Source organism: Suncus etruscus, chromosome 10 (assembly GCF_024139225.1).
Source record: "Suncus etruscus isolate mSunEtr1 chromosome 10, mSunEtr1.pri.cur, whole genome shotgun sequence".
In the NCBI taxonomy this organism is placed as follows: domain Eukaryota; kingdom Metazoa; phylum Chordata; class Mammalia; order Eulipotyphla; family Soricidae; genus Suncus; species Suncus etruscus.
The window spans coordinates 38189714-38203407 of record NC_064857.1 but is presented as its reverse complement, the minus strand read 5'-3'; the positions used below and the strand labels follow the sequence as shown (position 1 = coordinate 38203407).

General features: G+C 52.1%; 1 protein-coding gene across 1 annotated transcript in view; it reads right to left on the bottom strand.

Annotated features, from left to right (window-relative positions):
• The window catches only part of SEMA4A (semaphorin 4A), a 35205-nt gene extending 29184 nt beyond the window's left edge, over positions 1–6021 (bottom strand). The window contains exons 1-2 of the mRNA XM_049782229.1: positions 5991–6021; positions 188–352 (exon numbers count right to left, since the gene is read on the bottom strand). Coding sequence (XP_049638186.1) covers positions 188–326 — 139 coding nt within the window. The 5' untranslated portion in view covers positions 327–352; positions 5991–6021. The remainder of the gene's footprint in view (positions 1–187; positions 353–5990) is intronic.
• Positions 6022–13694: the final 7673 nt, after the last annotated feature.

Sequence of the window (13694 nt, the reverse complement as noted above, 5' to 3'; positions counted from 1 at the left end):
TCCTTCTTTCTCTCTTTCTCTCCCTCTCTTTCTCTCTCCCTCTCTCTCTCCCCATCTCCAATCTAGTCCTTCCTGTCTCTCTGACCACATCGCTTTCTCATTCTTCCCCTCTTCCTTCACTCCCTGTCTCCTTCCTCTGCCCTCCACAAGTTCAGTGCCCACGGTCACCTGCCTAGCATTTCCTTACCTGCGTGAAACTTGACCCTGGGCACAGGTCCCTGCACACTGTCCCCTACTGCAGTGGACGGGAGCAGCAGCAGGAGCAGCTGACAGAGGAAAAGGTGCAGGAGGCTGCAGGGGTTGAGGCCCAAGGCGGGAAGGGCCATGCTCAGCCAGGCGTCAGCAGATGGCACTGGGGAAACAGTCAGGGGCAGGCTTTGAGTAGCAAGTTCTCACCACATTCCCCTGGGGACCAATAGGAGAGCCCCAGGCAGCAGAAGTGTGAGGGCGAGGGCCAGGCAAGCCCACTTCCTCTCAGGACCCATGTCTCCTTTCTATCACCACCCAGGCCTGGTCTCCCTTCCTCTGGGCCTGTGTTTCTTCTCCTCCTGCCTGGCCTTCCCGGTACTGTTCCTTGGGAAAGCTTGGTTCTGTTGGTGTCAGGTGGTTACTGAGTCCAGAGTCCAGAGCATTGCTGAGCCCTGCCTAAGGAGAAACAATCTCCTGGCCTCAGACTCTTACTGCCAGACTGGCCCACCACTGGCACCTTTGCCCTCTCTCTGGGCCTCATACCCACCCTGTTGTTTCCTGACCTACAGGGGCCCACCAGATTCTCCTCTGGGCCCGCCTGGGCAAGGAGAGTCTGCCTGAGACATGTCCTCGATTCACTACTTCTCTTCCGTCCACACAATTTCCTCGCCTCCCCCCTACCCCACCGCTCCCGAGCACCGCCAACCCCCAAGAATCTGATCTCACCTACCCTTGCCGCAGTTGGAAAGGCGGCTTCTGGGGTTCGGATGCCATCCAAGAGAAAGAAAATGGGGTTCTCAGACCCCAGAGGCAGAGGACAGCAGGGGATAGCAGGGACAGAAGGCTTGACCAGGCTGGGCCAGGTGTGCGGCCCTCCAAGGACCCATAGTGCCAACCCCAGCCGCCAGCCGGGGAGCCCGGAGCACGGCTGGCTGGCAAACCTGCTTTTCCACCTATCCAGTTGTGACAGGTCCCGCTGGGGGCGGAAGCCTGTGGACTGGGAGGAATAGAGGCACGCCTCTCTCTGTCTTCTCCTCCCCAGGTCCTTCCAGGCAGACCACAGGGAAGGTCCTTTCAGCCCTGCCCTTAGGTCAGGCCCCATCTAACAGCTCAGGAGTGGACTCTGTCCACACTCCTGGAGAGACAAGACACAAACTGTGACTCCCTCTTTCCACAGAGCTCTCCTAGCTCTCACTGAAGGGAAGGCCTAAACACCACCCATTTCAGCCTTTTTTTATTTTTGTTTTTAGCCACACCCAGCAGAGCTCAGCAATCACTCCTCGAAGTCTGGGGTTGGGGGAGGGAACACATAGATTACATATACAGGGATCGAATCCAGGTTGACTGCATGTAAGATCAATAGCAAATATGCTATTGCTTCAGTGTCCTACTTAGTCTTGAAAAAAAAAAAAAATACAAGTGCTGTTGCAGAGGCCAGAGAGATAGCACAGCAGTAGAGTGTGTTTGCCTTGCACGCGGCTGACCTGGGATGGACCCGGGTTTGATTCCTGGCTTCTCATATGGTCCCCCAGCACTGTCAGGAATGACTCCTGAGTACAGAGCCAGGAGTAACCCCTGAGTGCCACCAGGTGTGATCCAAAAACAACAACAACAACAACAACAAACAGGTACAATGTTGCAGTGACAATGCGGCAGGTAAGGCACTTACCTTGCACATGGCCAACCTGGGATTTGATCCCATACACCACATATGATCCCCTGAGCTCTTGCCAGGATTGAGCCATGAGACAGAGCCAGGCGAAAGCATTGCCAGTGTGGTTCAAAAACCGAAGCAAACAAATAATTATATAAATAAATAAAAGTGCATGACTCTGCAGAGATAGGACAAAGGTAAGGCACTTGCCTTGCATATGGTTTGACAAGTTTGATTCCCAGCACCCCAGAAGGTCTCCCGAGACACTACCCAAGGAGTAATCTCTGAGCACAAAGCCAAGAGTAAGCCCTTTGAGGGGCAACACATGTAAAAAAGAAAATAAAGTAAAGAAAACTAAGTCTTCCATAACTTATACGAGGAAATCCCTCTGGAGTCTAGCCTCTAGGTCTCTTGCTGAAGCTCTTGTCTAAGGGGCTGGAGTGGTGGCACAAGCGGTAGCGCATCTGCCTTGCATATTCTAACCTAGGATAGATCACGGTTCAATCCCCCTTCGTCCCATATGGTCCCCCAACCCAGGAGCACTCTGTGAGCATATAACCAGGAGTAACCCCTGAGCATCACCAGGTGGGTCCAAAAAACAAAAACAAAAATAAAAGCTCCTGTCTAGGGAGCTCTAGAACATTCCCCCTCTGAACTCACACCTCAGAGCACCCAACCCCCCATGCTGGCGGCTCTTCCGCCCTCCCAGAAGCTGAGGGGAGCCTCATAATGCAGGTTAATGAGATATCTGGCTCCCAAGGTTCCCTGACCTATAAACTGGGGTGTTTTCAGTCTGGTCAGCCTGAGACCAGCCTGAGTGCTGGTTAAGGAGTACCCCAGGCTGAGTTGACTCCAATAAAGGTCCCCTCATCGTCCGGGTCAGGAAGCCTTTCCTGCAGCTAACTCCCACGCCAATGCCCAGCCACTCGCTGAATTCTCCCTCAGTTTTTTGGACATTGTGCTCAGTTCCACCCCCAAGAACCACCCGCTATTCCAGACTTGCCAAGAGTCCCCTTGGCTGCTAGGCTGGTGTCCAGATCCCTGGAGAAGGCTTTGGCTGGGTGACCCAAGGAACAGTGCTGGACTCTCACTATAGAGACTCCAGAGACAGGAGATGTCTCAAAGGACTGAAATGTGGGGCTGAAGAGATAGCATGGAGGTAGAGTGTTTGCGTTACACCCAGAAGGACAGTAGTTCGAATCCCGGCATCCCATATGGTCCCCCATGCCTGCCAGGGGAGATTTCTGAGCACAGAGCCAGGAGTAACCCCTGAACGCTGCCAGGTGTGACCCAAAAATTAAAAAAATTAAAAAAAGGGACTAAAATTTAAAACATGTGACTTGTACACAGAGGCCCCAAATTTATCTCACATTGCATGTTTCCCCTGTCCCAGACAGGTGTGACCCCAGTAAGCCCCAGCACCTGCCCAAATATCAAACCTAATTTGCCAGAAAGAGCACTGGAACTTCAGGAGTGGTTCCTGGTTCTTGAGCACAACAGGGGAGGCCCAGAAAAAAAAAATTGGAGCAGGGGCCGGAGCGGTGGCACTAGAGGTAAGGTATCTGCCTTGTGTGCGCTAGCCTAGGACAGACCTCAGTTGGATCCATATGGTCCCCCAAGCCAGGAGCGATTTCTAAGAGCATAGCCAGGAGTAACTCCTGAGCGTCAACTGGTGTGGCCCAAAATCAAACAAATAAACAAACAAAAAAACTTGGGGCAGAGAGAAGTTACTGCAGTTACAGTAGGGAAGTTACTGGCCTTGAATGTAGCCAACCAGGTCTGATTACTATAACCTACAGGGTCCTCCAAGCCCTGCCAAGAGTGACCCCTGAATGCAGAGTCAGGAATAAGCCCTGAGCACCACTAGGCATCACCCCAAACCCAGAAAACAACAATAATAATAAAGACCAATAACTTTAACCAGGACTCCCACCTTTCCGATGTTCCTTTCACCCCAGCTCAGAATTCGGAACTGAAAGGTAATACCCAGCTATCAAAGGAAGAAGATGTTACTGAGAAAAAGAAGTTGGGGGAACACTTTCATTTGGGGTTGATAGCTGGGTGTTATCTCATAGGAACAGACCCTGCCCTAGGCCTGTCAGATGGAACAGATTGGCTTATCTGGGTCAGGCTCAGGGCCTGGTCCCCTTCCACCCCACCTCACCCCAGAAGTGTCTACTTCCTCCTTCTTTGAGCACCCAGAAATTCTCCTCCTGGCCCCAGGCCTCCTCTTCGTCAGCCCCTCCAGCCAGTCCCAATAGTTTTCCTCATCAGGCTCTCGGTCACGGCCTGAGCCAAATATGGGGTGTCAGCCCTGTAATCCCATTTCACAGATGTGGTGTGTGGAATAATACCACTAGAAAGAAGCCAAGTGAAACTCAGAGCATCCTCTTCCAAAAGTCAAATCTTACTGTCTCATCAGGTCCAGAGACTTGGCTCCCCCCCACACCCACCCCTTTCCAGTACGCAGCCACTTCTATGGGGCCAGTAGGTCCAAAGCACTAGTTGCTCTGGGCTAAGGAATAATATGTCTGAATCATCCCTCAAAGACTCTCCTGTGGCTCTGCTCCACATAAGAAAAGCCTAGGGGTGATAGAAACACTGTCTCTTGCCACCAGGATCCCAGATCCCAGGTCCAAAGTCAGGAGCTACACACACACACACACACACACACACACACACACACACACACACACACACACACACACGCTAGAAGGGCTGTCACAGCGTCACAGAGCTGCTGTCTGGCTGGAAAGTCTGAACACCATGAGGCCCCCGCGCTGTCCTTTAGCACTGGGTCCTGCCAAGCGTGCTGTGGGCCTGCCACATCATCTGCCCCCCCCCCAGAGCTGCCACCCCCAGGAGGAAATGAGGCCCAGGAGGGGAAGTGGAAGTGCCCTAGCTGATAGTAGAACTGGCTGCACAGGAGTGGGAGGAGGGGGGTAGGTGGCAAATGTCAGGGATGGAGCCCCAGGGACTTTCCCAGCCTCAGAGGGGTTCCTCACTTGCTTTCTCCCCCAGATTTGGAGTGCAGTGGGGATCCCCATGATTATCACAATGCTGAACGTCTGTCCCTTTCAAGTCCCTGCCCCCAGCTCTTCTGGGTCTTCTGCCCCCCCCAACAGCCCTTGCATGGGTCCGACCCCTTCCTCCAGGTCCCCCCTCCCGAAAGAGTAAGTTGTGGTCCTGGGGCGGCTCAGCCCAGGGACCACCTCTTCAGCACCCCTCACCGAAGCACTAGGTACAGGTATGCATGGTGTCCCCCACATCAGCTCTCCTGGAGCCGGGGAACACAGTTCTGGAACTGGGGTCCTGGACCCCTGACAGCTCCGTGGCTCTGATCACCAGCGAGTGAAATCAACTTGTATTTATGAAGTGACTACAGAGCTCCAGAGCCCAGACACTGCCACCCACACAGCTTCCTTGCTTGCCCCCCTCTCCAGAGCAGAGCCCACATACCCACCAGAGGGTCCCCAGCAGAATGGCTTGTGGGGACACAGGCCCACGCACACACACACAATGGCCCGACCCCCGCCTGTCCCCCTGGGGCCCTGCCAGCGCCAGACAATGGCCTGCCCCTCGCCCCTCGCTTGCTGCGTGCAGCCTCCTCACCTGGAACTGGGGGTTCCACCGCGTTTCCTTTCCCTCCTGGAATGCCAGGACGGCTCCCCCAGGGCTCCGTCCCGGCCACACCCCCGCCCCCCAGCCCCATCCTCAGCCCGCCTCACTGGTCCTCCGTCACCATGACGACCGCATCTCTAAGTGGGAGGGACTAGAATCTCCCCATATTCCTCCTCCTACCCGGGTCCCCCTGAGCCCCACCTTCTGCGGCTCCTAGAGCACCAGATGTGGGCGCTCCCCTGCAGCAATCATGGGCCCGGCTGCTGGGCTGTCTGCACCCACGTGGGCTCTGGGGTCTGCCGGCCTCTTGGGTGGTCCTTTTCTCTAGGTTTCACTCTCCCCTGAGAACTGTCTGGATGTAGGGGTCACACCTGAGTGCCAGCCAGCTGGACCCCAGGAAAATGGAGTTTGCCCGTGAGGACAAATTGTTTGTCCCCGAATATTTGTGCAAATAAATAGAGAAATGGGGACTGGTGATGTTCTGAATAGAACCCTGGGCTCCCCCTGAGCCAGAGTCACTCTCTACCTTTTCTTCGTGATCTTCTTGGCTGAGTGGAGGCAGAGAGAGACAGGAGAGATGGAAAGGAAGATGGAGATCAAGCGACAGAGGGCTGGAGAGACAGTACCAAGTAGGGTGCTAGCTAGCGTTGCACGTGGCCAATCAGGGTTCAATCCCTGGCAGCCTATATGGTCCCCCAAGCCCAGCCAGAAGTGACCCCTTGAGCCCAGAACCAGGTGTGACTCCTGAGTAACACAGGGTATATCCCAAAAATCCGATAAATAAACAAAAAAAGAAATGCACAGAGATCAGAGAAAACGAGAGAGACACAGAGACAGAGATCTGCCTGTGCTGGATCCCCCTACCTGGGGGCCACAGAGACAAAATGGGAGGTTGGGGTGGGCTTTCCTAACAAGGGATCCTAATCCACCCTAATAACAGATCTCCTAGTCCCCTCTGACCTGCTTCTTCATTAGTAAAACTAGGATTTGGGGCTGACCCTTCCGGAATGGCCTCTCAGCCTGCCGGAAGACAGAGCCCAGATGCCCACGATGGTTAGAGCTCAGATGCCCATGAGCCCAGCGCCACCTGCTGTGTGGTCCAGGCAGGCCTGCCATCCCCCCTCCCCATTAACACATGTGCCTGGCCTGGCCCCGTCCTGAGCCCCTCTCCAAAACTACTAATGTTCTTATCTATTTTTTAATGTGATTCTTGGTCCATACCCACTGGTGCTCAGGGGTTACTCTTGGCTCTGTACTCAGGAACCACTCCTGGCAGGGTTGGAGGACCATATGGAGTGCCAGGGATTGAACCCAGATCAGCCAAAGTGCAAGGCAAGCGTGTTACCCACTGGACTACCTCTCTGGCCCCCCAGTGATATTTTTAGCAAGAAGGAAATGACTGTGCTGGGCCCAGTGGGGTACAGGGTTGCACAGTACTGCTCGGTTCCCTTTCCACTGGGGGTGGGGAGTGGGGGAGTCTTTGCCTCGGGGCAGCAGATGTTGAGAGCAGAAGTGGAAGCTGTGTTGCCCTCACACACACTTCCTGACACACACACACACACACACACACACCCTCAGTCACCAGCACCTTAGCTTGGGGCTCTCCTCTGGGTTCAGGCTCTGTGCCCCCAAAATGAGGGTATGTGGTAGAGGGCAAGGACATGACAGATTGGTAGAAACCTGGGGTGCTGGGTCAGGAAGGAAGAGCCTGAACTTCAGGGCCCACACCCAGGTCATTTCCTTAACTGGCCCCTCCCACTGGCACAATTAGACAAAAACTTGTTTCTACAACAAGTGACACATCACAGTGCAGAGAATGGGCCTCTATGGCAGTACTATACCCGGGATCCAGACTTCCTTCCTCGGAAGGGGCACACCCCAACTTTCCTGGGGGCACTGGCAGGAGCTGATGACGGTGCCAGCTAGGGGTAGAACGGGTTGAAGTGAGCCCGTCATTCCATCCCTGGTCCAATGATATGGCGCAGTAGGACCCCAACTGACTGCCGCCTCTTCTCCATCACAGCACACAGCACCACCTCTACTGGCCCACTGAGCCTCAGTTTCCCCACCTCTGAGAGGAAGGGCTGTGGGAAAGGAGTGGCTGAGAGTTTAATCCATGAAGGTCCCGGGGAATGAGATGGGGGCAAGGCCCACACTCAAGTGGATGGAGGCAGAGGCTCTCCAGGCCAGCGGCGACCACCGTCCAGGGAAATAGGCCCCAGACCCTGCTCACCCCAGTGTGGTAATCACATCCCGCACTCCCACCCCCAGTATGCTCACCCCCTCTGGCACCCCCTTTGAGCCTTACCCCCAGCCCTGCAGCGGAGACCCTAACCAGGCCAGGCTTCCAGAAGTGTCTGTGCTGGCAGAGCTGGAGGCAAGAGCCATGGCAGAGGGAGGGGTGGGGACCTGCCAGCCCCTTCCAGTGCCCCAGTTCCCAGGAGGCTCTTAAAGGGACCCAGATGCATTAGGTGGGGGCAGCTTAAGGAGGGGTGTAGGGGAAAGGATTAGATCTGCCAGTGCAGGAGGGAGGGACCCCACCTCCTCTGTTCCCCAGGAAACGCGCCCCCTCTGCCTGGTCCCACTCTCATTGCTTAGGACCCTTGTGCAACAGGCCACCCAGCTTCTGAGCACCACTCCTCAGACCCTCGGATCCTGGCCCCTGTTCCTTCTGGGCCCCTGCCCACCCCCTCTCCCCACTCTCATGTCCCCATCCGTCTCCGGTGTGAGCTGCCAGCTGGCACCACTGGTACTAAGTACCAGGAGCGGCCCAAGGATTCTAAGGGCCAGTGGGGGTGGGGAGGGGAGAAGAGCTGAAAGGAGTGGAGGGAAGCTGAGGGAAGAGGAAGAGAGTACAGAGGAGAGGAGGGGAGAGGATAGGAGGAGTACAGAGGAGAGGAGGGCAGGGGAGAGGTCTAGGTCTTTGGCTGATGCAAGGCAAACACCCTATCTGCCATGTTATGGCTCCACCCCTGGAACTTGAAATTTTTTCTCTTTCCCCTTAGAGTTCTTTCCATTTTAGGGATGGATTGATAATACAGCAGATAGAATATTTGCCTTGAACATAGTCAGTTGATCATATTAGTCAGCATAGTCAGCATTCAGGGATTTCTGTAGGCTCTGTGCTCAGAAATTGCTCCTGGCAGGCTCTGGGTACCATATGGATGTCGGGAGTCGAACCAAGGTCTATCCAGTTGGCCATGTGCAAGGCAAATGCCCTACCGCTGTGCTATCTCTCCAATCCCACACACAGTCAGTTGGGTTTGATCTCTGGCATCCCATATGGTTCTTTGAGTGCAGAGCCAGGAGTAACCCCTGAGCACCACGGGGTGTGGTCCAAAAATAAAAACAATACCAAACAAACAAAAAAAAGCTCAAAGCAACAGGCAAAAGGGACAGGGCCTCATAGACATTTTCCTGGAATGAAGGAAGCAGGTTAGCAACTGAGAGTGAAGAGGAGGTGTTTGGAAAAAGAGAATGTGTGAAATATCCTTCAGAGACAGGCGCTCATAGGGTCGGGGGGTTGCAGGGGAGACAGGCAGTTTGGGGTTGAGATGATGTAGGTGTGTGGACATGGTTTTTAAGTAAGATGAATCAGTAAGAAATCAGCTTAGCATGAAATACTCAAAGAAAAGGCATTCACTGCAGCTTTATTTACAGTCATAAAACTGAAAATTAATTGAAATGTCTAGAGGCAATTAGTTAAATGAAGTGTTGCATATGCATTCAGCTAGTAAAAAGTATGTTTGTATAATACACATTCTTTAAAATATACACAAAATACATGACTCAGGAACTATGGATAAAACTAAGCGGTGGGGGGGGCTGGCGAGGTGGCGCTAGAGGTAAGGTGTCTGCCTTGCAAGTGCTAGCCAAGGAAGGACCGTGGTTCGATCCCCTAGCGTCCCATATGGTCCCACCAAGCCAGGGGCAATTTCTGAGCGCTTAGCCAAGAGTGACCCCTGAGCATCAAACGGATGTGGCCCGAAAAACAAACAACAACAAAAAAAGTGTGCCTTATAAAAAGGAAACTTTTGGCCCGGAGAGATAGCACAGCGGTGTTTGCCTTGCAAGCAGCCGATCCAGGACCTAAGGTGGTTGGTTTGAATCCCGGTGTCCCTTATGGTCCTCCGTACCTGCCAGGAGTAACCCCTGAGCACCGCCGGGTATGGGCCAAAAAAAAAAAAAAAAAAAAAAAAACTAAGCGGCGAAGTTTTCTAAATTCATTATAAGAAACAATATGGGGGCCGGGAAGGTGGCGCTAGAGGTAAGGTGTCTGCCTTGCAAGCGCTAGCGTAGGACGGACCGCGGTTCGATCCCCTGGTGTCCCATATGGTCCCCCAAGCCAGGGCGATTTCTGAGCGCATAGCCAGGAGTAACCCCTGAGCGTCAAACGGGTGTGGCCCAAAAACCAAAAAAAAAAAAAAGAAACAATATGAAGGGACCAGAACGATAGCACAGTGGAAGGCATTTGCCTTGCATGCAGCCGATTTAGGACAAACCTTGGTTCGATCCTCCGGCGTCCCATATGGTCCCTGAGCCAGGAGCAATTTCTGAGCGCAGAGCCAGGAGTAACCCCTGAGCGTCACAGGGTATTGCCCAAAAAAACAACAAAAAAAAAGAAAAAAGGAAAAAAGAAAGAAACAATATGATGGGGGCCAGAGCGATAGCACAGCGGTAATGTGTTTGCTTTGCTCATGGCCAACTCGGGATGGAACCTGGTTAGATCCCTGCATCCCATATGGTCCCCTGAGCCTGCCAGCAGTGATTTTGAGCACAGAGCCAGTAGTAACCCCTAAGCACAGCCGCAAAGAAAAAGAAAGAGAGACACAGAGAAAAGGGGAGAGAGAGAGAGAGAGAGAGAGAGAGAGAGAGAGAGAGAGAGAGAGAGAGAGAGAGAGAGAGAGAGAGAGAGAGAGAGAGAGAGAAACAATATGACAGGAGTTGGAGAGCTAATACAGTGGAGAAGATAGTCAGCCCTGAGTTGATCCTCAGTACTTCATAAAGTCCCCCTAGTCAGCCAGAAGTGATCCCTAAGTATAGTGCCAGGAGTAAGCCCTAAGCACTGTCAGGTGTGATCCCCAAACAAAAACAAAAGTTTGCACTGATAAAATCCTCGAGGACCTCCTCCATAGTGTTTATAGTGGTGATGGCTCAGATGCAAGGGCGATGGTTGTGTGTGGGAGAGGCCACACCTGGCAAAGTGCTTAGCAATCACTTCTGGTGGTACTTGGAGGACTGAGTTAAGCCATATGCAAAGCCTGTTGAGCTATTCCTTGCAGCCTGGGTGGGTCAAAGTGTCCCAGGCACTTGGCTCTCAAGGTTACTTTATTCTTTTTTTTTTATTTTTTTATTTTTTTGGTTTTTGGGCCACACCCTGTGAGGCTCAGGGGTTACTCCTGGCTATGCGCTCAGAAGTTGCTCCTGGCTTCTTGGGGGACCATATGGGACGCCGGGGGATCGAACCGCGGTCCGTCCTAGGCTAGCGCAGGCAAGGCAGGCACCTTACCTCCAGCGCCACCGCCCGGCCCCTTTTTTTTTTTTTTTTAAACTTAGAGTGGTTGGAGGCCAGAGAGATAGCACAGTGGTAGAGCGTTTGCCTTGCACGCAGCCAAACTAGGACAGAGGTGGTTCGAATTCCAGCATCCCATATGGTCCCCCAAGCCTGCCAGGAGTGATTTCTGAGCACAGAGCCAGGAGTAATACTTGAGCGCTGCCGGTGTGACCCCAAAACAAAACACAAAATAAACTTAGAGGGGTTAGGGTCACAGCCAGCTGTGCTCAGGTCTTACGCCTGATTCTGTATACAAGGATTCTTCTTTCCTGCTCAGAGTATTATACATGGTGTCAGGACCAGAACAATAGTACAGTAGGAAGGGCATTCACCTTGCATACAAACCCAGCTTTGTTCCCCAGCACTCCATAATGTTCCCAGACCTCTGCCAGCAATGATGGTTCCTGAATGTAGAGCCAGAGTTATGCCCTGAGCAACTCCAGGTGTGGCCCCCCAAATAAATAAAGAAAAAGAAGAAGAAAATGATGATTCCTGGATGGAAAAATAGTACAGGAGGCAGGGCACTGGCCTTGCATGTGGCTGACTCATCTTCAATCCCTCGCACCACATAGGGTTCCTCTGAGCAATGCCAGGAGTGATCCCTGAGCACTGCCAGATGTGAAACCTAAAAACAAACAAAAATACCATTCCTGTCCCTTAGAGCAGTTTAAAAATATTTTTTGTTTGTTTTTTGGGCCACACCCAGTGACACACCCTTGGCTCTGTGCTCAGAAGTCGCTCCTGGCGTAGGGGACCATATGGGATGCCAGGGATTGAACTCAAGTCTGTCCTGGGTCAGCCGCATGCAAGGCAAACACCCTACCACTGTGCTATAGTCCTAGCTGTTTAAAATTTGATGTGTTGTCTGATATAAATTTGGCCATCCCAAACTTTTAATTTATTTTTTTTATTTATTTTTATTTTTTTTTTTTATTTTGGTTTTTGGGCGACACCCGTTTGACGCTCAGGAGTTACTCCTGGCTATGCGCTCAGAAATCGCCCCTGGCTTGGAGAGACCATATGGGATGCAGGGGGGTCGAACCTCGGTCCGTCCTACGCTAGCGCTTGCAAGGCAGACACCTTACCTCTAGCGCCACCTTCCTGGCACCCCAAACTTTTAATTTAAAGGCTTCCTCTATCAAAGCTGTGGCAGCTACTGCTGTGACTGGATTCAACATTTTGCTCAGTACCACTGGTTGCTTTTCTGCACCTAAAGAATCAAGAACCCCAACACTATTTCAAAGCTCTCAGAAACACGCAGGGAAGGGTTTGAAAAAAATTTTTTGTTGTTGTTTCTTTTGGACCACACCTAGCATTGTTCAGGGATTGATAACTCCTGGCTTTGTGTTCAGGGATTGAACCTGGGTTGGCCATGTGCAAGGCAAACACCCTACTTGCTCTGCAGGAGTGCCAGCCCTATGTTTGTTTATGGTTTTAGGCTACACCTGGCTGTGCTCAGGGCATATTCCTGGTTCTGCATTCAGACTCACTCCTGGCAGGCTTAGGGGCCCATATGGGATGCCCGGGATTGAACCTGGGTCAGCTATGTGTATGGCCAACACCGTAACCCCTGTTCTATGTTCTATTGCTTTGGTCCCTGCCTGAACTCTCTACAGTCCAGATATTTAACCTGGACCAAAAGCCTATTATTGGTTGTACTGTATCTTCCTTTTGTAACTTTATATCTCACTGAGGCTAGATAAAAGGGTCTTAACAGTAATCTCTGTTCTTTGTTGTTGTTGTTTGTTTTGGTTTGTTTTGGTTTGGGGGCCACACCCGGCATTGCTCAAGGTTTACTTCTGGCTCTGCATTCAAAAGTCACTTCTGGCAGTCTGGGGGGGATATATGGGATGCCGGGATGCTTGGGCCCGTCCTGTGTTGACTGCGTGCAAGGCAAATGCCTTACCACTGTGCTATGGCTTGGGCCCCATGATCCCTGTTCTTTAGGGTACCAAGTTGCAGGATGCAGAACATATGTGTGAACAACTTAATCATAATCGCCAAGCTAAGCAATTATATAAACCATGTGTCGATCCAGAGCAGTGGAGGAAAGGGGGGAAGGACCAATGACTGGTCTGAGTATGAGGTGTGACCACCAATGAAGGGCACTTAATGAAATGTTCCAGGGCCATATCCAAGAATATTCTATAACAAAAACATGATGGTGGGGCCGGCGAGATGGTGCTAGAGGTAAGGTGTCTGCCTTGTAAGTGCTAGCCAAGGATCAGGATCTCGGTTCGGTCCCCCCAAGCCAGGGGCAATTTCTGAGCACTTAGCCAGGAGTAACCCCTGAGCATCAAACGGGTGTGGCCCGAAAAACCAAAAAAAAAAAAAAAGTTCAAAAACATGATAGAATTAACCTGGACAGGTTTCACCAAGGAAATACTATGAGGGGACAAATGGGTGGACATGAGAAAAATGTGTGGATGATGGGTTGGAAGCATGCCACAAGTAGTGGAGCAATACAGTTAGGGTAAAGAAAAACCAGTAAGACAATAATAATTAAAGCTGATCACTCTAAACACGAATTGGGTGCTAGAGATAAAGTGATATACATGGTACCTCTTCATTAAGAATAAAAACAGGGGCCGGCGAGGTGGTGCTAGAGGTAAGGTGTCTGCCTTGCAAGCGCTAGCCAAGGAAGGACCGTGGTTCGATCCTCCGGCGTCCCATATG